General features: G+C 36.1%; 1 protein-coding gene across 2 annotated transcripts in view; it reads left to right on the forward strand.

The window, feature by feature from the left end:
• The first annotated feature begins 272 nt into the window (after nt 1–272).
• LOC129262086 (chromosome-associated kinesin KIF4-like) overlaps nt 273–23,435 on the forward strand; it is a 34,625-nt gene continuing 11,462 nt past the window's right edge. The window contains exons 1-20 of one of the 2 annotated variants that reach the window (XR_010293732.1): nt 273–429; nt 4,749–4,994; nt 5,434–5,618; nt 6,237–6,323; nt 7,666–7,832; nt 9,892–9,986; nt 10,611–10,730; nt 11,246–11,421; nt 12,162–12,232; nt 12,969–13,023; nt 13,856–13,933; nt 14,077–14,319; nt 15,207–15,431; nt 16,603–16,706; nt 17,188–17,332; nt 17,691–17,801; nt 18,485–18,568; nt 19,346–19,459; nt 20,714–20,851; nt 23,101–23,203. Coding sequence is in view for 1 of the 2 variants with exons in the window: in XM_054900126.2 (XP_054756101.2) it covers nt 4,757–4,994; nt 5,434–5,618; nt 6,237–6,323; nt 7,666–7,832; nt 9,892–9,986; nt 10,611–10,730; nt 11,246–11,421; nt 12,162–12,232; nt 12,969–13,023; nt 13,856–13,933; nt 14,077–14,319; nt 15,207–15,431; nt 16,603–16,706; nt 17,188–17,332; nt 17,691–17,801; nt 18,485–18,568; nt 19,346–19,459; nt 20,714–20,851; nt 23,101–23,203 (2,539 nt within the window). In the remaining variant the exon portion in view is untranslated. The remainder of the gene's footprint in view (nt 430–4,748; nt 4,995–5,433; nt 5,619–6,236; nt 6,324–7,665; nt 7,833–9,891; nt 9,987–10,610; nt 10,731–11,245; nt 11,422–12,161; nt 12,233–12,968; nt 13,024–13,855; nt 13,934–14,076; nt 14,320–15,206; nt 15,432–16,602; nt 16,707–17,187; nt 17,333–17,690; nt 17,802–18,484; nt 18,569–19,345; nt 19,460–20,713; nt 20,852–23,100; nt 23,204–23,435) is intronic. The other variant, XM_054900126.2, reaches the window with a different exon arrangement.

The following is a 23,435-nucleotide window of genomic DNA, read 5'->3' on the forward strand; positions in this document are numbered from 1 at the left end:
AAAAGGTTTTCAACCAAGAATTATTTCTTCCACGAAAAAATTGACAAGCCCCCCCCCCCCCCCTAAAAAAAAGGTCTTCACTTCACTTCACTTTCAAAAGGGGTGCACACTTGTGTTTTAACGGCATTTTTACATTTTCACATTACTAATTTTAATTGAGCCTCTCAAAGGGGGGCCGGCTGTGCCCCCCCCCCCCCCCCCTGGATCCGCCAGTGCTATATAAATAGAATGAATAATACATGTAATTGGAAGTTGTGCTCTAAATTTTCGTTGATGGCGTTAATTTCTCGGGTACTAAAAAGCGCCGCGCTGATTGGCCGATCTGATTAGGAGGCACGGTTTTTAAACGGCTGTTTTTATTGACAAAAGTCGAAAAAGCAAGACTTACTTAGCTTCGGGGAGCTACATGTTTGAATCCGTTTCCAGCTCGTAAGTTTAGATAATTGTTTTGTGACATAGTGTGGTTATATTTCGCTTTGAGTTAAAAATGTATATTAATCACTGAACGCTTTTGACTTTTGATAGAATCTAAGAATCCCTGCCGATTTCGTACCGCACACACAGCTCGACATCAGCCGTGTGCTTCGGCGGCGATTCGATGGAAGGGGGGGGGGGGGGTACCGGGCGCATGCCGGGTGCGGGAACTGTCCTTGAAAGTTGAATGCAAAGGCTTAACTTAATGTTTTCAGTTCCACTTTGAAGGAAATTTCCCAAATCCCGAAATCATTTTCGGGAAATGAAGATCCGGGAAATCAGGAATTCCTTATTACTTTATACTAGAAGTAGTGACGATCGAGGGGCAAATAATAAGCTAAAGACCAACCTCGTTCGTAGGATGAGTGGCGCACGGCCAATATTGGAGACTGTCTCCAATGTGGGAGATTATCTCCAATATCAGAGACTTTTGTAAAGAATTTGGGTATCCAATTTCAGAGACAGTCTCCAGTTTTGGAGTCCAATTTCCTTTGTTTACATTTGCTGCAAAAGGATTAACTTGGCGGCAAATAAAAATGTGATAAGCAGATTCCTCATGAAAAATTACCCCTTTTCACCGTCTACTTTAAAAATTCACCGTCTACTTTTGTTTTGATAAGGATTTTTGTTGTCAATCACACACAAAACAAATGGGCTTCTGACCTCAGTGAGACAAAATTTTGGGTGGAAAAAATCATGCTTTTGTTGGTGTTGTTTCTTTTGTCCTTTTGCAAAGCAAGTCTCCATTGTGGGAGATTGTCTCCCCTATAGTATTGGAGAGAGTCTCCCATATTGGCCGTGCGCCTCTACTGAAGACTTAAAGTTACAACTACAATAGTATACCCAGTGGTTGTGTGTCCGGACGGATTGGGTGTCCGGACACATGACTTTTACTCTCAATTTTGAAAAGTTTACAAGCAATGTCTTTAATTCTTTTTAGCACAGAATATAAGAAAATATTATAAAGAACAAATATTGATGGTGAAAAAAAACTATTCAACCTATATTTTTGGTTTATTCCTGAGATAAAAACAAGGCTTCATTTCTGTTACGTGTCCGGACACCCAACCCCCCATCCTACTATTAGTAGTAGTATACTCAGTGGTTGTGTGTCCGGACGGGTTGGGTGTCCGGACACATGACTTTACTCTCAATTTTGAAAAGTTTACAAGCAATGTCTTTAATTCTTTTTAGCACAGAATATAAGAAAATATTATGAAGAACAAATATTGATGGTAAAAAAAACTATTCAACCTATATTTTTGGTTTATTCCTGAGATAAAAACAAGGCTTCATTTCTGTTACGTGTCCGGACACCCAACCCCCCATCCTACAAGTAGGATGGGGGGTCGGGTGTCCGGACACTTTATATTTTTGAAGCCTTTTTTTTTGTCTTTGGATTACACTAAAAATGTGAATTCAATAGTTTTAATCATCTATTATTTTGTTCTCTATAATATTTCCTAACATTTTGTACTAAAAATTGATGAAACTTCGCTTGTAATTTTTTCCGAATGACTTTCTAAAATTGATCGTCCGGACACACAACCTGTCCGGACACACAACAACTGGGTATACAACTAAGAGTAAGGAGTAAGGTCTAAGTTAACTCAGATTAACCACGATTATAATGGATGAATTGAAGGTCTAACGCTAATGAGTGGCAGTTTCCTGACAACGAGGCACAGACTGGAACTTCAAAAAAACGAAAAGTTCTCTCCTTCTAGTTCTACCCCAGTCTCGATCGGCCATTTTGTTACGATTCATAACAAAAATGGCAGATCAAGACGGGGGTAGAACTTTCACTAGAAGGAGAGAACTTTCGGTTTTTTGAAGTTCCAGTCTGTGCCTTGATGTCAGGAAACTGCCACTCGTTAGACCTTCATCCATATAATCGTGGTAAGTGCATAATTTCTGTTTTCACAATTCATTTTGAGAAATATTTAGACCATAAATCACGCTAGTCCCGTGAGTATGGTCAAATACACGGTAAGCCCCTGGGCTCCGGCCCGCGCAGCGGGCCGGAGCTCCCTGGGTTACAACTAAGTAAGACTAAGTACCAGCTTTACGTCTCTAGGGCCTACATCCAAGTAAAACTCTATAATGATTAGGCTCAAGTCAAGCGATGTTCGTGCAGGCTCCACTTCACTACCGCTACACTACGCTCCACCTACCCGAACAATGATAGGCCTAACAGTAACAATGACCAAGTAAAACTCTAGTATAAATAAATACTACGGTATAATGATTAGGCTCAAGTCAAGCGATGTTCGTGCAGGCTCCACTTCACTACCGCTACACTACACTCCACCTACCCGAACCTCAAGTCGGTGAACTCGTTCCGATACTCCCAGTGACAAAGGTGGGAAAAAACGCATATTTATTGTAAAAATTATCCAAAAAAAAAACCTCAACAATAAATAAAAGCATTGAAAAGCATAAAATTACTCTACACCCTTATTTCACTGCATATCCATCCTCCGGTTATCCTCAAAATTGGTGATTTAGAGCCAGTATCCAATTCCTCACATTATTATTCACGGCCGATTTCAAAACATCGCTTGCGAGGGTCGCAGGTCAAACAGCATGAATATTTATGCTATATCAGATGGCTCAGAATGGAATACCAGAAATATTCCAAGAGTTTGGGAAAATATTCCACGAATCAGTGGAATATTATCCAAAAAAAAAACCTCAACAATAAATAAAAGCATGAAAAGCATAAAATTACTCTACACCCTTATTTCACTGCATATCCATCCTCCGGTTATCCTCAAAATTGGTGATTTAGAGCCAGTATCCAATTCCTCACACTATTATTCACGGCCGATTTCAAAACATCGCTTGCGAGGGTCGCAGGTCAAACAGCATGAATATTTATGCTATATCAGATGGCTCAGAATGGAATACCAGAAATATTCCAAGAGTTTGGGAAAATATTCCACGAATCAGTGGAATATTTTCCCGAACTCTTGGAATATTTCTGGTATTCCCTACTACAGGTAGCGGCCTAAGTAGGCCTACAATTACAAATTAGGTAGGGCGGGCCTACAAGATCTAGATCTAACTTTTTTAGCTCATAGTCATAGCAACTTTCGGCTTATTTATGTAACTTAGAAGTTAGAATAAACGTTAAATCTAACGTTCGGCCTACACTTTGAAAGCATACACAATACACTGCACATTCAGTCTCTGTCAGCTGTCTGAAGCTGAAGGGGGGGGGCACATGTCTGCGTACCTAAGAAGTTTGCTTGAGATGCCCTTAAGATTATTTATGCTTTTTTTTATTATTACGTTGTTTTATCCGAAAGGCGAAAGGTAGACTATCCTTCCAAGAAAGCAAGCAAGCAAATTGAAAAAGTAGATTTAGGTCCTCTCTCTCTCTCTGTTGGCCGGTGCAAATCTGCATTAGCGCCCTCACCTCACTCCTACCATGGACCTACTTGTCCTACACTACAGTCATCTACACAGAGTTTGTGCATGTTCCTTCAGTTTCTCTTTTCTCATACTTTATTCATTTTATCCTATTTTTTCTTTTCTTTTTCTTGGATATATCTAGACGATATTGGGGAAGATTCTAAGATTAGGAGAGGCATGTTATGCCTCTGTATTCAGTTTGAGGTTTTTTACTCCTCAAGATGGCTGGCTCATTTCTAGGAACAGGACTTTTATAGTCGTATCTTATTTGCTTGTTTTTCCAGCATCTATCTAGAGCAGCTTCAAACCTGCACACTTTTTTCCTATTTAAAGTAAAATGAGTAATTTAAGAAAACAAGATGCAAAGTCAAGGAAGATTGACGAAAAAGGGGGGAAAAGACAAAATAAAACAGAACCGCCCCCCCAAAAAAAAAAAAAAAAAATATGGTTACTTGATTAGGGCCTAGATCTAGATACTTTCCCTCATTTGGGCATTTTTTAATTCAATCTACCGGGTAAACTTCTTTTTTATTTGGTTCTAGATTGGATAACAGGTATAGGTGGGGAAGTATGCAAGTAAATTGTTGCAGATCGAGAGGTTCAAGCCCTGGTCACTTCTTTTGGAATGATAGTGACGTTAGAGGTCAGTCCCAGGCGTAATAGGAAATAGACTTTCTAGAGGGGTAATACATGTAGGAAATAGACTTTCCAGAGGTATGTGATTCATGTATTATACTGTACAAGTCTGAAATTGATGGAACAGCAGCAGTGTACTTGTACTGAACCAGGCATTGCAGATCACCTTGTGAGTGTGATGCATATATATATCCAAAATCCTTCCATTCATTTTTATGCAGGTTCAACGATGCCAGAGGAGCAGAGTAAAGACATCAGTGTTCGGGTTGCCATCCGTTCCCGTCCCCTCATATCCAAGGAGGTAGCAGAGGGATGTCAGGTGTGTGTTTCCTTCACCCCTGGAGAACCTCAGGTTGTCCTTGGCAAGGACAAGGCATTCACCTTTGATTATGCTTTCAGGGCTGAAGATCCACAGGAGATGGTCTACAAAAAGGTGGTGTCACGTCTTGTGGATGGACTTTTCAAAGGTGAATATGAAGTTCCTTTCAAATTTCACGACTTTTCTCTTAGTATTCAACTATCAAAGAGTAGTTTACAGTACTTAGGAAGTTATCTTTTTTTCTCTCTCTCCTATTGAACAAAATTTACTAAAACTTGCCATCAGTGGTAACTCTACCAGCCTAGCCTGCTAGCCAATATATATCCATTAAATTTAATTACTATTGGAATTAAGTTTAAAGGTAGGTAAGTTCATTGGATTCATAATTTATAGTAACTAGAGATTTCCAACCAGATTCAAATCAGTGTTTATTATGACAGAATAAAATGGATAATTATATTGGCTACCAGTACCAGTTGACTTAAAAATCTTTAAAAACCAGAGCTACATGTATGTCTGTTCAGACAAAACAGGTGGATTTCTTTCTCGTAAGTCTTGAAAATTTGTTCCATCTTTTCACCACCAAGGTTACAATGCAACAGTCCTAGCATATGGTCAGACGGGATCGGGGAAGACATATGCCATGGGTAACGCATACAACATGACGGATGAGATCAAGATGGGGGTGATTCCTAGAGTTATTCAGCACCTCTTTCGAGTGATTGAAGAGAAACAGGACATGGAGGTCATGCTTAAAGTTTCATATCTTGAAGTAAGTCCATTGGAGAAAAAATACAGATTGGTTTGGTATTCCACTTGAATGTATGTTTATTTATGTTTATTTCAAATAATATTTCATATTAATTATGTGTAATCGTAGAACCAACTAGGAAGGCCAAATCAATCTTTGCTTCCAGTCAATTTGATATTTTCTTTAATTCGTTATTACTCTTTGGAAGAATACCCTCTTGTAATTCTTGATATTTTTTTAAAGGTCAACTGGTCAACTATACTACTATAGCTCTTCACAGAAAAGATTCAATAAAAAATATTGATGCTTGATAATCCTGTGTTCTTAGGGTTGAATTTGCTTTCAAGTAATGATGCAATAATTAAAGATAAATAACTGCAGACTTGTTTGAGAATTTAAAATAATAACAAAGGTTTCAACAGAAATTTGTAGTTTTAAGTCATTACTTTATTTCATCACTCCTTTACTTCTTCAAATTCTGTGAATGCTTGAGACATGAAGTAAATTTCCTGAAAACTGTGGGTTGAAAACAAAATGACAAGGAAGTCATAAGTACAAGAGCAACATGAAAGCTTTACATCATCTACGACTTTAACAAATAAATAACTACCTATACATTGATTGTTACATTCATTCTAGATTTACAATGAGGACATCCATGATCTGTTATCTAAAGACAAAAAGGAGTCCCTTGCCATCAGGGAAGACATAGACGGTGGAATAAGAGTAAGTATTTGTGAGTTAGCATAATTAGAGCCAATCTTATTTCGCAGAGTGATATTATAGATATATGGACTGCTTTGTGACCCCGGGGGGGCCACTTCCATTGACGAGTGGATACCATGCGCGACCATGGGGTCTCGAAAAGCACCCTAAACACGTATTTTCTATATTCTGACAATGCACCCCTTAACAAGTATTGGCGTGTGAAACCCTACCCTTAACAAGTATTAGAAACAAAACGATACTCTTGGCAAGAATTCCCTGAATTGAACCCCTAAACAAGTAATTGTTATGTCACGGACGTTGGTTGTCGGTTTTACCTTTACCTACATTTATTTGGGTTTAGTAGAACGGCCCACCTCGCGCAAATCGTACTCTAAACACGTAGTGTTGACTGTTGGGGCAAAAAGTACATCCTTTATAAAACATTTTAGTCCTAATTTTCTATACCCTCGCAAATCTGACCCTAAACACGTAGCTTTCCTAGCGAAATAGATACCCTTTTTTCATTATATTAGTGTTTTTGACACCCTTATTACGTTACGTACGTAACGTGCCCTATCATGAAAAAGACATCCTTTTTACGTGTTTTTTTGGTCGCGCATGGTATCCACTCGTCAATGTAAGTGGCCCCCCCGGGTTTGTGACCCAAACAAGTTCTTTCAGGCACAAGGGACTGAAGGGGTATCTTATTGTTAACTTAGTCCAGAATTGATCAGGGTGGGAGATTAGTGAATTGGCAGTGGGTTATGGATTGGGAGTCAGGTGCCCTCTATGTTAGCTCTGGGGAAAGAGCTTCCAGACATCAAAGTCTTATCTGGGTCCCATAACACAAAAGCTATATCAATCGTTGCAGAACATTTTTCTACGATTAATTGCACTGACTACAATGTACAATTAATCGTACAATTAATCGCTAACCTTACAGGACCTATTCTCAGCCTACTCTGTTAACTATGCTTGGTACCTCAGGTAACGGGCAGGCTTGGCAGAGTTCCGTGTTTTGGAAGGACACTATTAGTCTATTTTCAACCTATCGGAGCCCTGTCTTACAAAGAGTTGTGACACGTAGATTCAAATCCAATTGCCACTTATCTATTTTTCTCGTCTCTTAATTACACAAATTTTAGACCAATAGTGGTTTTATTTGAATGTATTGCAACTCTTTGTAAGATGGGCCCTGATGACTATAGTCTATTCAGCGTTTGTAACAAGAGGTTTATAATGAATTGTAGTATCCATTTTACTATTGAAGTATAAGGGTGATGTTGTCGCCCATTGAAAATAAAGACACCTTCGGTGTGATCTTTGTTGGATGTACAATCTCCTTTGTTCTCTATACAAGGTGTCGGGGTTGAGTGAAGTGACAGTGACGAGTGCTGGTGATATGTTCAGGTGTCTTGAGAAAGGATCTGTAGGAAGAACGACGGGGTCTACGGCTATGAACCTCCAGTCCAGCAGATCGCATGCCATCTTCACCATCTACGTGCAGCTGAAGAAGAAAGATTCAAGGTAAATCAACTTGTGATGGTGTCCAGACATTTCAGCCTCCTTCCCATTTTGATCCCTATTGAGCTCTTATTCATAGAATTATTCATTCTAATCTAAAGAATCTGAAATCAACATCTGGTACTCTCGTATTTCTATTTAAAAAAATAAAACTTTGTACAACACATGCTCCACTTTAATTTTGTGCAATTGCCTACCCGAAGACATCAGAACTTCTATCTTGTGTCCATCAAATATCTTCTCAAAACCTACTGATAGTTCTTATTTCTCCATGCGTCTTGAGTACTGTACAAAGTGGATTTGAGATCATTTGACACTTAATCCTAAATGGACTTGGGGGGGGCATGAAGGATTGGCCCCCCTCAGCGCTTCACACAATATTTCCAAAACGCAAAAAGATAGCCCCGCAAAATTTTATGACTTTTTTTTTAAATTCTCGCGCAACTTTCAGACCAAATTTGCGACATACGGGTTATTGCGAAGCCACATGACTTTTTACGAGACAATGTCATGCCGATAATGGCTCATTTTTATACTTTGTGTACATAGTCTATGGGAAATGAAATTCATAAAAGGGTGATTATTTTTCATTCTAATTGGTCTGCTTAATTAATTTAGGGTTAAATTTAGTTGTTAAAGGGATGGTCCGGGCTAAAAATATTTATATTTAAATAAATAGAGTAAAATTCACAGAGCAAAATTCTGAAAATTTCTTCAAAATCGGATAAGAAATAACGAAGGTATTGAATTTTAAAGTTTATCAATAGTTTGTGAAAACAGTTATATGCACATCATAATGAATATTCATTACATGGGCTGATGATGTCACATTCCCACTTTCCTTTTTCTTAATGTTATTACATGAATCATAAATGTTTCATTATTTCATACATGTGTAAATGACATGTCTCCATTATGATAAAATAAGATGTGGCAATAAATAACTAATGCACTTAATCAGTTGTCAATCCAATCCTTGGTAGAAATATTTTGAATAAACCTATTGAATTTCATATAATAACATACAAATGAACAAGTGGGGATATGACATCAGTCCACCTAATGAATATTCATAAAGACATGCCTAGAACTGTTTCACCCGAATAATGCAAATATCTTTAAAATTCAATAACTTCGTTATTTGTCATCCTATTTTGATCAAATTTTCAGCATTTTGTTTTGTGAATTTTACTCTATTGAGATATAAATATCTCCAGCCTGGACCATCCCTTTAAAAGGTGTGTACTAATTTCCATTTAAAAAATAAAAAACAAAAGATGAAAAAAAGATAGAAATACAAAAGAAATTCTTTTAAAAAAACCAAATACAAAAGGGAAAAAAATGACTTTGCAATTTTTCTTCATGAAAACCTTTAAATTAGATTACAAAGATGACATCTGTAAAGAAAAAAGAAAATTTGAAGTGAAATTGTGTGTAAAATTTGCAAATAATGTTTTTCATGAATAGAATTGTATATTTTATTCATAATATTTAAAAAATAATTATTTTCAGAAATTTTTTATTTATACTGGCTTGTAGTTAATGTGGTAAAGAATGTGCATGCCAAATTTTGACACGATCGCGCGAACGGCGGCCGAGATCAGAAAGGGGGGGGGCATGATGGCCCCCTAGTCCTCAGTACATCTCAAATAGCCCAGTCCTTTGAGGGTTAATACCTTTATACCTGTCGGTCACATTTTTATTTTAACTATTAAAAAGTGGGGTTTAAATACGATGACCGCCAGAATTTACCCCTCATTTTGTCTTATTTGATGTGCAGTACATTGAGGTGGTACAATCATGTTAACAGTCATTTTTGTTTTTTGTGGAAGTTTGCCTCTCTTTGTTTAGTGTATTTCTGTATATATCTGTGTATACATGTACATGTATCTCATTGAATATAGAGTCCCACTCACAAGCTTTGCTACTTGGGGTCCTATAAGAACCTTTCATATACATATCTTTTGTATCATCTGATCGTTAATTTTCATTTTTTTTATTTTTTTATTTAACTTGAACTTGAACTTACCCCTATCATTTTTAAAAAATATTTTATTTCCAGTGAATCATGTTGTCATGCAAAATTTCATTTGGTTGATCTTGCGGGTTCAGAGAGAGCAAAGCGCACCCAAGCACAGGGAGATAGGTTCAAAGAAGGTAAGATAAATTTAAATAACATTGTATTGTAGGTTTATTGATATTCCAGGGGGAATTATCTTTCAACCATTGTATTGCTTTCTTATCAAAGGAATGTACTGCTCTCAATTGAGCTTAATCTTTCACATTACAAACAGTATTTTTGTAACTCTTTACTAATATGTATGATGCTTATGATGACAATCCTCCTGCTAATTGTAACTGTTGTAATATTTTGGTATGGTATCATTTTGTGTGTGTGTGTTGAATTATACTTTAGGTACACTTAACTTTATCTATGATTCATGCCAAAAACAGTAAACTATATGATGTTTGTTATGATTTAAATAAAAAAAATTTACGAATGATTATGAATCATGTATGCAGAAGAGAATAATGAATCAAAGAAAATAGTAACAATACTTTTTAATTTGGGCATAAAAATATTGTTTTTTTGTTATTGTTATTCATTGTCATCAATTTCATTTAATTCTTTTTTATAATTATTGTTTTTAATGCTCTATTTATGTCATTATTTATTATGATCTTTGTCATCATCATCATATTCATCATCACCATACTTGGTAGACTCATTTGAAAACTGACTGACACATCTTATTTTTCTCAATTTTACATCTTTTACAGGAGTAAATATCAACCGGGGTCTTCTGTCACTTGGCAATGTAATAAGTGCACTTGGAGATGAGAATGGCCGTAAAGCTCACATACCATACAGAGATTCCAAACTAACAAGGCTTCTACAAGGTAAATATACTAGAAGAACTTAGGGTTCAAGATGGGACCAACAAAGCATAGCTACATTCTCTGCTCCAAATCACTTGTTTTCAGGGCAAACAATTCTAATGTTTTTATTTTTAAAATAATTACCATATGACCTCCAGGATAATGCTTAGAATACATGTCTGAAAATATGTAGTTTCCCTCATCTTGATATGCTTTCATAATTTCTTATTGTTTGAATCTACCTGAAGTCCTCCTTTCATCTTTCTCAAAACATTTGTGGTGTTAATATGAAAGTTGACATTTGCGCCCTTCAGAGTGGCATCATAATATGCAGCCAACATTGCTTTTGCCGACTTCAGGTATCAGAGATGGAACTTTGCCGAAGTGAAAGGTATTCATGACCCATCTCATTTATTAAACTTTTTTTTCTCTCTGTTTTTAATTGTTCTCCGCACATTCAGCAAGGAAATTTGGACTGTAAGCTTATTCATAATAGTGATTTGTCTTTTATTGTTTTGATTTTGTTTCGTTTGTAGATTCTTTGGGAGGAAACAGCCAGACTGTGATGATTGCTTGCATCAGCCCTGCCGACTCCAACATGGAGGAAACTTTGAATTCCCTGCGCTATGCAGACCGGGCTAGACGCATTAAGAACAAACCCATTGTAAACAGAGATCCACAGACAGCCGAGATGAATAAACTTAGACAACAGGTGAAAATGATGATTAAAAACCTTTATTTTGGAGTAAAGGCCAAATTAGCTTCAAATCTTAGCCAATCGTACGATTTCTATGACGTCATTACGGCTACATGTAGATATTCATTTGCTTTTATTCTGATAAGGATGATAACGATGAATTAGAACATTACACATTAAGATATTTCATGTCTCAATACACGTATTAGCATCAAATTCTGCTACGTTTTATTCCAATATTGGGTCGCAGATCAATCGTAAGGTGTGCTGTGGCCTTAAGTTGGATGGGGTTTAACATTGATGTTGCATGCATGATATCAAGCATTGCTCAGATGGATTGACTCTCAAATTCAAAAGTGTTCTGACAGTTGAATCACTCTCCTTTTTAAGCTTACATGCCTGAAGTACTCAGTTTGAGAAATATAGGCTCCTTTTCACTTAGTTTAGTATGCATATTAGATATGAGTGTGGTTTACTTGTCACTTTGTATTGTAAGCTTACATGCCGTGAAATTTTGTCATTTTTTGTATCTGAGCGAATGGGGGAAAGTGGGCAATGTACATGTAGGCCTATTTTCACTTATTTTAGTATACATATGGAGATGTTGAAGCATACATGTAGTTAAAAGTTGTTTTTATTTTAACTGTTACAGCTGTAGCCTAATTATTCATCTTGGTCATATTGAAAAGCTTTGGCCATGTCATTTGAATTAAATATGATTACTTTTATTTTGTTAATCAACTTTATCTTTAAAGGTTCAACAACTTCAGATCCAGCTTCTTCAAGGAAAGATTATCAATGGAGAGGGTGATTCTGCTGCTTTGGGGTAAATATTCATCTTAAAATAAAACTAGATTTATATTTATTTCATCAAAAGTGCATTGCTTTTTATCCAGCCATCATTTATTGGAATGCTTTTATTCAGCACATTTTATTCTTCATCCAATTTGCCCAAAAAATATACCAGTATGTTATATTTTCTTCTTGGGAAAGCAAAATTATAATTCAAGAATACCAAGGAAATTGATTTTTCTTCACTAATAGACCCTTCCATAAATTTTCACAAATTTTCCTCCAAATTACATCATCTGGTTGTACAGATATGTGTCAGGTTTTGACAGAGCCCAACAAGTGATGTTGGACTATGGTTTCTTCCTCAAATTTGATAATAATTTCTTACTTATCATATTAGCCTTGCTAATATGCAAATTAAGTATTTATTTCATTTATTTATTTGGTTAAAAAAAAACCATGAATATATGATTCAAAGGTCCAAAGACCAAAAGCAAGCATGTTTCACAATAATTACAACATAATTGTAAAAGAATTGATAATTATATTATCATATTTATAAATACACATTCATCAAATTAAAAAATGTTGAAAATAGTTCTCATAATACAAGGAGCAATAGTACTGAAGTACCAGTTTGATAAACTGTTTTATTGAAATTGATTCATTTGACCTGTCAACATACTTCTTTTTGTGACATTATTTAGACAGTGTATGTGGAAAATAGACCTTGGAATGTGTGAATACTAAAATGTTTGTTTTTATTTTAGCATGGAAGGAGGCCAAGATCTGAAGACCTTATTGGAGAGAAACAAGTCATTAGAGGTGAGCTATTTATTCATCTAACTTCCCACAAACATATTAGTCAGTTGTTTGAAATTGTCTACTTTGCTGATGTATTGTAAGTGATTGAACAGCAAATTGTGAATCAAGTTCCATTGTTTCCTTTTACAAGGGCTGGGAATAAGTGCAAATTACATAGTTCTGTCATCGATTTCAGTTCTCAAAAGAAATAATCATTCTTATAAGCCCCCATAGAAATAAAATGAAATTTGCAAACGAGGAGGAATGTTATGTAACATGTACCGTGTTTACACTTAATCGGCATTTGAATCGGCTCGCGGTTCTGAACCGCGAGCCGATTCAGCATCGGCTTTTTCATAGCGTGTAAACGCGAGCAACTTGAATCGGCTCGCGGTTCAGAACCGGCAATTGTGACGTAATTGTAAGCGCACTGATCCAGCGTTGTCTTTATTATGACGTATATTGTAGGTATGCTTATCATTTCAGGTTCTTGCATCGGCTCGCGGTTCTGAACCGTGAGCTGTAACAACGTGTAAACGCAATCCAAATGCCGATTCCGCATCGGCATTTGGTTCAGAACCAATTGCCGATTAAGTGTAAACACGGTAATGATGTCACAGGATTTTAAATGATTTCTTTATATTGGCGATGGTCTGGAACACTTTCATGAATGAATATGGAAACTTTTTTTAAGAATTACATGTAAGGGGAATTTTTAGAAGAATCTATTTTATTATTATAGAAAGCATTCAGAAAATGTCTGTTTACAGAAGAGTTCAATACCCTGAATGCGAAGAACATTTCCACAAATTTGTAATGTTTTTGTTTTTTTCGTTATCTAATTGTTGAATAGGCTGAAAACGCAAAGCTCTCAAGTGAACTGCAGTCATCTATAGATCAAACGACTCAAATGTATGAAAAGGTTATACTGGTAAGTATTTGTTATGTATTTTGTTAAGAAAGTGAGAGAAATGGAATTTGAAACTGAAAGGTGCTTTTTCATTCATGTGAGATGGCAATGGGAAAGTATTTTACTAAACATGCTTCTTGTACTTTGCTTTTCTCTTCTCTTAGGCCGAGATGACCAAAGAAAAGCTCAAACAAAAAATCAATGAGCTCAGGGCGAGGGCTGACATGACCATCGGAGCTCTAGACCTGACCATCGCTGAGGGTGGCACTGAGCATGACATGTCAAAGGTCAAAGAGCAGCTCGGTATCATGAAAGAACTTCAACAGAAGATAGTAGATTTAGAAACTCAACATGAGGAGGATGAGAAGGCTGAAGCACTCTATGGGGATGCTGAGTCAAGGCCTACGGTTAGTATCATTTCATAGTAAATTCATAAATGCACAGGTAGTCTGAAAGATTGCACTCGTTGGGCCATGTTTCATAAACCTGTTTATATGGCAAGTAATGTGTTTCTGTTACAAGCTTTTGAAATCCTGTGATTTGATTGGTCAACAGAAAATTGTCATAGATTTCTAGCATGGTTTTTTTTGTGATATGAATGTGTGTTAAATGATAATTTTTTTGTAAAGTCATGTGCTAATGTGGGTGACTGGAATATTGATAGCTAAATGTATTTCTCAGTCTTTGATTTGACTACCGGTAGGTATTTAAAGTTGAAATTGACTGATGTTTATTAACAGAAATATCAAGGCAAATTATGTGTTTGGCTCTATTCCAAAAGTATTTGAAAGTTAAACATGCTATATAGAATGCTGAAAAACCTTCATATTCCTGCTGTTCAAAGTCCCACGTAACTTTATGAGATTGTCAGGCATGACTTTACAAACAACAATATGAAATGACTTCTAAGGGTTAAAATGATTTCGCCACAGGAATCTATTTTATTGAATGGCCCTGAATGTTTAATCTCGGTACATACAAGATAATTTTGCCATCAATATGGTATTAAAAGCATGTACTTTGTTTGATATTTTCATTTCTTTGCAGGGATCCACTTTGTTTGTCTGTAGATAATAACGATTGATATAATATTTAGTTCTCGTATAGTGCATACCACGTATCATTTAACATTTCTAGGTGCTTTCAAATGACTTGGATATTACTGCTTTCGCCCAGTGAGCTTTTTACAGTGCATCAGCTTTTCAAGGAATAAATTCCTGCCAGATGATAAATTTCTGAAAGTTGTATTTTCTAAATTTTATAAATGTTCACATTAACATTACTTTGTCCTCAGACCGCTGCTACCTCATCAGATGGGACTGAATTCACCGGATCTTCACCACGGCCCGAGGGGGAGGACTCGGCCACTCCTGATATCACCAAGACGCATGCCCTTCGTCAGGCGGCCCTGAGCAGAGAGCTCCACGAGCTCAACCAAGCTCTAGCTAGGAAACAGGAACTTGCACAGACCATGGGACAGAGTGATGAGAAGATGGAAGTCATGAGGATACAATATGAGGTTGGTCCTTTATAATCAGGGAGTTTTTGCAATTGCAACAGGCACGCATTCTGCAACATGTTAAATCTATTAAACATCCAAGTCAAATCACAATGGACAGCTGAGAGGTTAACTTAAAAAAAAAGAGTTTTCTGAAAATCTGAGATACAAGATTCTATCTACAATGTACCCAAGTCAACCAGGACAAAATTTAGAGGCCTTCCGTCCATATGAAGCTTTGCAGAAAAAAAAATGGACAGCTGAGAGGTTATCGTCGAAAGTTGGTGGACCAGGATAGCAGATCGTCCTCAGACCTAGGCGGGATGAAACATTGCCAGTATCTTGTTTGTCCAGATACCAGGAAGACACTCCAGTTTTGATTCACTGTTTTTGACAAAGACGGCTTTGTCATGAAGGGCTTTGGACAATAGATTCTCTGCGTTCCAGAAGGTGTCTGCGTAGTGATTGCAAAAAATCCCGATTATGATAGTGATGATCGACATTCAAAAATGTATCCACATAATTTATATTATTTTGTAATCCAATATATCAGTGAAATTGGGAATTGATGTTAAAAATCAGGACAATTGTAAGTTAAAGCATGAGGTTGCATCCCCCTCCTTTTCATCCTTATCGTTTGGTGTGTGCATATCTCTTACTTTATGCTTGTTTTTGTAAAATAGTGTAATATTAATTTGATGTTTTCCTGTGTCGTGTTTTATGTTTGTTTCAATATATTACTGTATGGTATTCATTTTATGTTGCCTTGTATCATGTTTGTGTAGAACAGGTAACCTGTGCTGATTGTTATGATTGTCTCCCCTTTTTGATCACTAAAAAACAGAGCTGCCAAGTAGTACGATTTTTCCATATTTAGTACGTTTTTGCAACCAAAATACGGCAGTACGTTTTTTCTTTAAAAAATACGTTTTTTGTATTTTTTTTTTTTAAATCGAAATTTTTTGAGAAAAATCATCTCTATATGTCTCTATTTCATAAAACGTACACAAATATGGTTATTAGATCAATGTAATTTCAGGTAACTTTTATTTTTCAAATCATTTTGTAAAAACCAGGGTGAGATATACACAAGTTTCAATGTTTTTTTTTTTCATCTGCAAGAGCAGTGCACATTTTAGCTTGCATGTATTTTTTCCTTTATGAAACACTCATTTTTGTTCTCCCTTTGCAGACGACTATGAAGCAGTTAGAGGACCAAGTGACTACATTGCTGAAGGAGAAGGAAACCTTGAGTCATGAGCTCTTTGCAAACAAATCAAATGCAAATACCAACAAGTAAGATTGGATTTCATTTCATGTCATTTGATTGGTTGTGTCATATATTTGAACACTTGTAGACACTTGATATTTGTGTACCTTGTAGTCATACAAAATTAGATCATTGCCAACGAAACTTGTCTATCTCAGTTCAAGACTAAGTTGACCCTTTGCAGGCGGGATTGGAAATACACGCATATTAAGCTTAGCATACACTATGCGACACTGATAAATTAAAAAGTTATATAAAACGGATGCGTTAAAGGTTTGATCTAGAATGTGGCATATATCGGTAAAGGAAGCAATTTAAATGTTTGATATGAAAAGAAATGATATCCCTGATGTGCTAAATTTTGGGGGGGTATGAAAGCACTTTACAAGCATAGAGTTGGTTGAAACTTTACATACACAGGTTGTGTCTGTGAATTGTCATAATTGTAATTATGCTTTATACATTGAGGGATGATTGATTAAAGTGATTTTTCTTTTGTACATGTAGATTGAGTGAGCAGCGCCGGAAGAGACTTCAGGAGTTGGAGGCAGAACTAAATGCATTAAAGAAGAAGATTAACTCACAAGCCAAGCTCGTTAAACTCAAAGAGAAGAGTGATCTTACTGTTGGTAAACTCAACAATGAGATTGGGGTATGAATACATCTCTACTTAACTTTATTACTATTCCTTGATCCATCCCGTCAAGTTTCGTCTCTCTACCTAAACAATGATAACCAAAGCTGGATATACATACACGTGTATAGTGCCTTTTTTTTTCAAGAGAAGGACAACTACTGTTACCCCGGACTCCGCTCAAACTACTGCTTCGAGCACTCATAGCAGTCAAGGAATTACATACAATCCTTTAATTTTACCTGGGTTGAGTTCAGCACAATGTGGATGAATTTCTCGCTTTGTACTCTATATGCTATTCTTATTTTGTCACCGTAGCAGTGATATCAGGTGCTTAATGATATTTCATTGAACTTTGACCTTTCTTTTGTTTCAGGCAATGAAGCAAGCCAGGGTCAGATTAATGAAGCAGATGAAAGAAGACACGGCCAGATTCCAACAATGGAAACGAACAAAGGATAAGGAAGTTCTGCAGCTCAAAGCTAAGGTACCTTTATTCACCATATAATTTTGGTGCTTATACATGTATGTGACAAAATTGGGTTGTTGTAAGATCAGTAAACTAATTGATACTTACCAAGCAAGTTGTTGCACTTTATGCACAGGTTAATACATGCTAGAGATCTTGACACATTAAAGCACAGTCAAAACTTATTTCTTATTTTTGTACTCTATTTCTCTATAAAGAAATGATAATTATAATTTCTTTCATGATCAATTTTAAGAAATTTCACAAAAAGTAGCAATTTTTCCAGCTCCTTCAATGGTAAAAGACATCACTCTTGATTTAAATTTTTTTTAAATTCAATTCAGCCTTGTCAAATTGACTCTACACTGTGCTCTGTTAATCTATCTTCTCATCGATGTGTTGTCAAGGATAAACTATTTTCATGATTTATAATCTATACATGTATAAAATTTGAATAATTGAATATTTCATAGAATTTTACTTTGTTTGTTAGTCTGGTGTAATGAATAGATATTAAATAGTATTTGAGTCTACTGTACCAATCTATTTGTATTGATATGTATCCCAATATTTTTCGCACAAAAAATACTGCAATGTTATTTACATGTTCAAAATACATAGAGCTCTAATTTGAGTTTAAAGATCAAAAATTGAATATTTCCATTATCTATGTTTTATTATTTTTTTAAATATTTGTTCAGGATCGCAAGCGTCAATTTGAGTTTACAAGGTTAGAACGTCAGAATCAGAAGACTCAGAATGTTCTTAGGAGAAAGATGGAAGAGGTATATGACTTGTATTTTCTTTTATCTTCATCATCCATGTTCAAGATCAATTTATAAATAATTGATTGTGTCATACTTAGGCATTCTAATACTTGTTGTCATACATATACCCTGGATACATTTGTTCCAAAGCAATTGGTTGATAATATGTGCTCAAACAACAAAAACACAATAGTTGCTCTGCTTATAAATAGTAATGTGACAGAAATTTTTCTTGTATTGGTAGTAGGAGTACTTATAATTGGAGCAGACATGTCTTTATGCACTTATCTGTTTGGCCGCAAGTGATGTATATGATCAAAGAAAGAAAGGATATAAAAGGAATGCTTGAAAAGGCCCTTCCATTATGGATACATTTATTATGTGGAGCGTCGTGGCCCAGTGGATTAGTCTCCGGACTTTGAAACAGAGGGTCGTGGGTTCAAATCCCAGCCATGGCGTAATTTCCTTCAGCAAGGAATTCATCCACAGTGTGCTGCACTCGACCCAGGTGAGGTAAATGGGTACCGGCAGGAAGTAATTCCTAAAAAAGCTGTGTGCACCGAATAGGTAGCCTAGCTTAGCCGGGTAATAATAGCAGGGCCCGCTGGGAGAACAGTTTTCGGAACTGAAGTGGCTAACCTGGGTAAATATACCTTTATTATTATTATTATTGTTATTATAATTTTATTATAGGAAACATCCCAGGGTTGTTTTTATGACCCTTGTTCCTTCGTTATTACCAACCATGAAATATCTCTGCAATTGAGTTTTTCCTCTGTATCTCTCACGTAACAGGCAGCAGCTGCTAATAGGCGCCTGAGAGATGCCCTAGAGAAGAAGAGTAACGCAAGGAATGGAAAGACGGTTGATAATACCAATAGACTAGAAGGAATGGGAAAGAGAATCAAGGTAAGAATTCTTAAAGGTAGTCAAGATTTTATTGAAAAAGTATTATTTGTAATTTGAAGTTATCCTTGTAAACTTGGTATTCCTGCTGTCAATTGTACTATATCACATACCTGCCAAATGTTCCTATTTGATAGGATATTTCCTAATTTGGCTTTCCTTTTGTGTTCCTATTTCTGTGAGAAAAAAAAATCTGAATAGGAAGGTCAAAATAGTTCTATTTCTGGAAATTGAAATTTCTTAGTAATTTGTTCCAATTTCTTGGCTGTCAGGTTTGGGACATATGATAAATTAACCTTCCTCTGATAATCCCCAGTCAAAGCAATTTTTAAGACGAATAATTTCTCCAAAGTATGCTATATTAATGTAGTGCCATTATACAGTGCGTCCCAGAAAAACGAAATCGAGATTAAGCGATGATTTATCATAACTTAATCACAAATACAATAGACAAATGACAAATGTAAAGCTTAGAATCTCCTCTTTCATCTGATATTACTTAGAGTATTCCTCATTCACGCATGAGTGAGCAAAAACAATTTGAACAAAGGATACCAAACACTAATTTGGCGGGGGGTATCTGAATTTCAAAAAGAAAATCACATGCCTGAAAAGTTCAATATCCGCTCTTTTATTTGATACCTTAATCACAAAAAATGGTCAAGAAGTAAAAAAGTTATGTTACCTCGAAACAATGCTTGTATTTCCATAATTTCATTAAATAAACGTGTTTTCACCGGTTTCCCACAGAAGCTATCGCATGGTTAACAAAAGACTAAATGCATGGCTGATCGTCAACAAAACGGAGTGACAAGTGAGTTTGAACGCTTGCCTGTAGAACCTCTTCATTTTATGAAATTATTGAAATTCAAGCCTTATTTCAAATAACCAGAACTTTGTTATTTCTCAACCATTTTCTGCAATTGAGGTATCAAATTAAAGAGCAGATATTGAACTTTTTGACAATGTGGTTTTCTTTTTGAAACCCAGATACAGCCCGCCAAATGACTTTTTGGTATACCCTCTTCAAATTGTTTTTGCTCACTCATGCGTGAATGAGAAATAATCTAAGTAATTCCAGATGAAAGGGGGGATTCTAAGCTTTACAATGGTAGGTCATTTGTCTATTGTATTTGTGATTAAGTTATGATAAATCATCGCTTAATCTCGGTTTCGTTTTTTCTGGGACGCACTGTATATCACTTAGGGGATAAAGTTGCCTGTATTTAATTCTTGTATATGTATATTTTATCCTAGTCGTGGATCGACCATGAGCTTGAGGTACGAGTGAGTGTGAATGAAGCCAAGAGACATCTAGCTTCACTTCTCAACGACCGCAAGACACTATCACAGGAGATCAGGAGAAGGGAAGCAACACAACAGGATGATAGTCAGGTATTATATATCACGATTACAGTGATTTCAGCTGTGCAATAATGACAGGGATGCCAGAGTTCCGGCTATAGCCGGAATTCCAGCTTTTTCATTTTTTTTACCTTAAGTTCCGGCTGGTCGAGTTTTCTCAGGCCGTACAGAACTGTCAACGGCCAGATCCGGCCGTTCAATGAGATGTCTTTGCTCCATACGGCTGTTATATGTACCTAAGCTATTGTGCAAGAAAAAATCCTGTGATATAATGGAATTAGACTTGTACGAGCCGGTCAGTTTAACGCTAGTTTTAATCAAGGTTTTTTGTGCGTGTGTGTGTATATGGTCGCATTTTGCTAGGCTGCACTGTATGTATGTGATTGGTGGTGACTGATCGCCATACATATGGATTCTGAATGTAACTTTGAATTTTGATCAAACGACTGTATTTGAGTCTAGTGTAATACCAATGCGATAGTGGCATGGGTTGCATGGCCATGCATTTGATGCGCGATGTGTATGCCTACACCGGCCGTACACGGTGTTTTCGCGCTCCCGTTCAATTCACGTTATTCTACTGAGCTGATTCTCCATTTCAATTGTGGATTTAATCATAATTTTTCAACAAGTATGGATGTTGAAAGAGGAACCAACATTAAGCAAATAGACAGTGGAATCAAGAACAAATTCCAGTGGAAGTGGTTGGAGAACAAAGACAATAGTGGAACGTTTCTCTCGGATTATATTTCATGAATTAATTGTAAGTTGAGGCTCTGCAACCTAAAAAAATGCCCAAAACTTGAGCTAAATTTTTGGGAAAATGATCCCTAAAATAGGCTCAGATTGCATCAGAGACCATTTATAACCCTAGAGCCTGGACCCCGGACGAATGGGACTTCGCGCTTCGCGCTCGTCATGTGCGCTTCGCGCACATAATTTACCTTCCAAAAAAAGTTCAGGCCCTGGGACCATTTGCCACTGGCATCCCTGTAATGATTACTATTGCACCAAAAGAACTAAATTTTGTGATATCATAATGTAAAACAAATTACTGTCATTGCCCATGCAATAGTAGAATTATATCAAATTTGGGCTGTACGATTTCAGACCTGCCAACCAGTACGTTTTTGGCCTATTTAGTATATTTTTTTTTTACAAAATCGTAATTTATTTAGAAAAATCATCTCTATATGTCTCTATTTCATAAAACTTACACAAATATGGTTATTAGATCAATGTAATTTCAGGTAACTTGTTTTATTTTTCAATCATTTTGTTAAAACCAGGGTGAGATATACACATGTTTAAATGTTTTTTTTTTTCATCTGCAAGAGCATTGCGCATTTAAGCTTGCATGCAGCTTGAGCGCCGCGATGAGCGAGTGCGCCACGCATTTTATTATGAAATACACTTTTTTTGGGAAAAAATACACTTTTTTATCAAAAAAAAAAAAAAAAGTTCATTGCACCTCGATATGGCTCGATTGTTTTGTTGTGGCGGGCTGGCGGCATCATTTTTTTTTATGTCACAATTCCCTTTCTCGAGCAAGATCTAGATGCTTTTGTGCAGTTAACATATTTGTTAGCAGTAAAACAAGTGCACTGAAAAAAAAAAGGAAACCTTGATTTTTATATTTAAAAAATCATTTTTGTAGATTACAGATATTGGTTTCTTCCTTTATAGTGGTGTCAGATGTGGAACATAAAAGATATACCATCTTGATTTCAGTTGACAAGGAAAACGGTTATATCCTTGGTGAGCTGGATGTATATGCTATCTTCCTCAGTTTTGCTTTGTAATGACGGCTACATCCACCTTGCCTTAGAAGCAGGCATGATATTCTCCCGATTAAAATCAGAATTCTGATAAAAAAAAAACAAATTCAGATTTTTTTTTCTTTTTTCATTTATTTATTTATTTTTCTTCATTTTTTCAGATTTTTTTTTGTTTATTTATTTTTTGTGTGTGAAATCCTTTGCCCAAGACCATTTTCATGCTGTTCTTTTTTACTGCTTTTTAAAGTCAAATGATAAAACTATCATGCAGACTCACCTTGAAAAATCACTTTTGATTTCTTTACTATGCAAGAGCTTGTAACCCCTACTGGGGTGCCTTGGACTTCGGCAGTGACCTTAGTAGCAACCCTTGGCTATTTTTCAGAGGTTTTTTTTTTTCAGAGGTGAATATCATGCCTGCAAAAGTGGTGTCTTGCCTATAGCCTTCACCAATGGTGATTGTTTATTCATGAACTATCTTTTATCATTTCTATTTTGTAGGAACCAAAAGGAAAACCAGCATTAGATGAATTGAGATCTGAGATGGAACTTAGGAGTGCTCAGATCTCAGATCTGCAGCAGAAAATTATGGATGCTGACAATGGTGAGTGCCTGGATTCTCATTCTTATGTCTCATACTTCTTGGGTTTAGTCAAAGTCACTATGTAGGAATCTTTTCCAGAGAAGATATTATGTTCAATATGTGATGGGTCAATACACAAAGGTAAATGATGATTCACCCCAAAGTGTCCAAAATGCCCCTGATAACTTGGCAAAATAGTCCATGTAAATTGCACTGGGCTCAATTCTAATTGAAACTTGACCTGAACAGAAGT

The sequence above is a fragment of the Lytechinus pictus genome, chromosome 5 (genome assembly GCF_037042905.1).
Source record: "Lytechinus pictus isolate F3 Inbred chromosome 5, Lp3.0, whole genome shotgun sequence".
NCBI classification, from domain to species: Eukaryota; Metazoa; Echinodermata; class Echinoidea; order Temnopleuroida; family Toxopneustidae; genus Lytechinus; species Lytechinus pictus.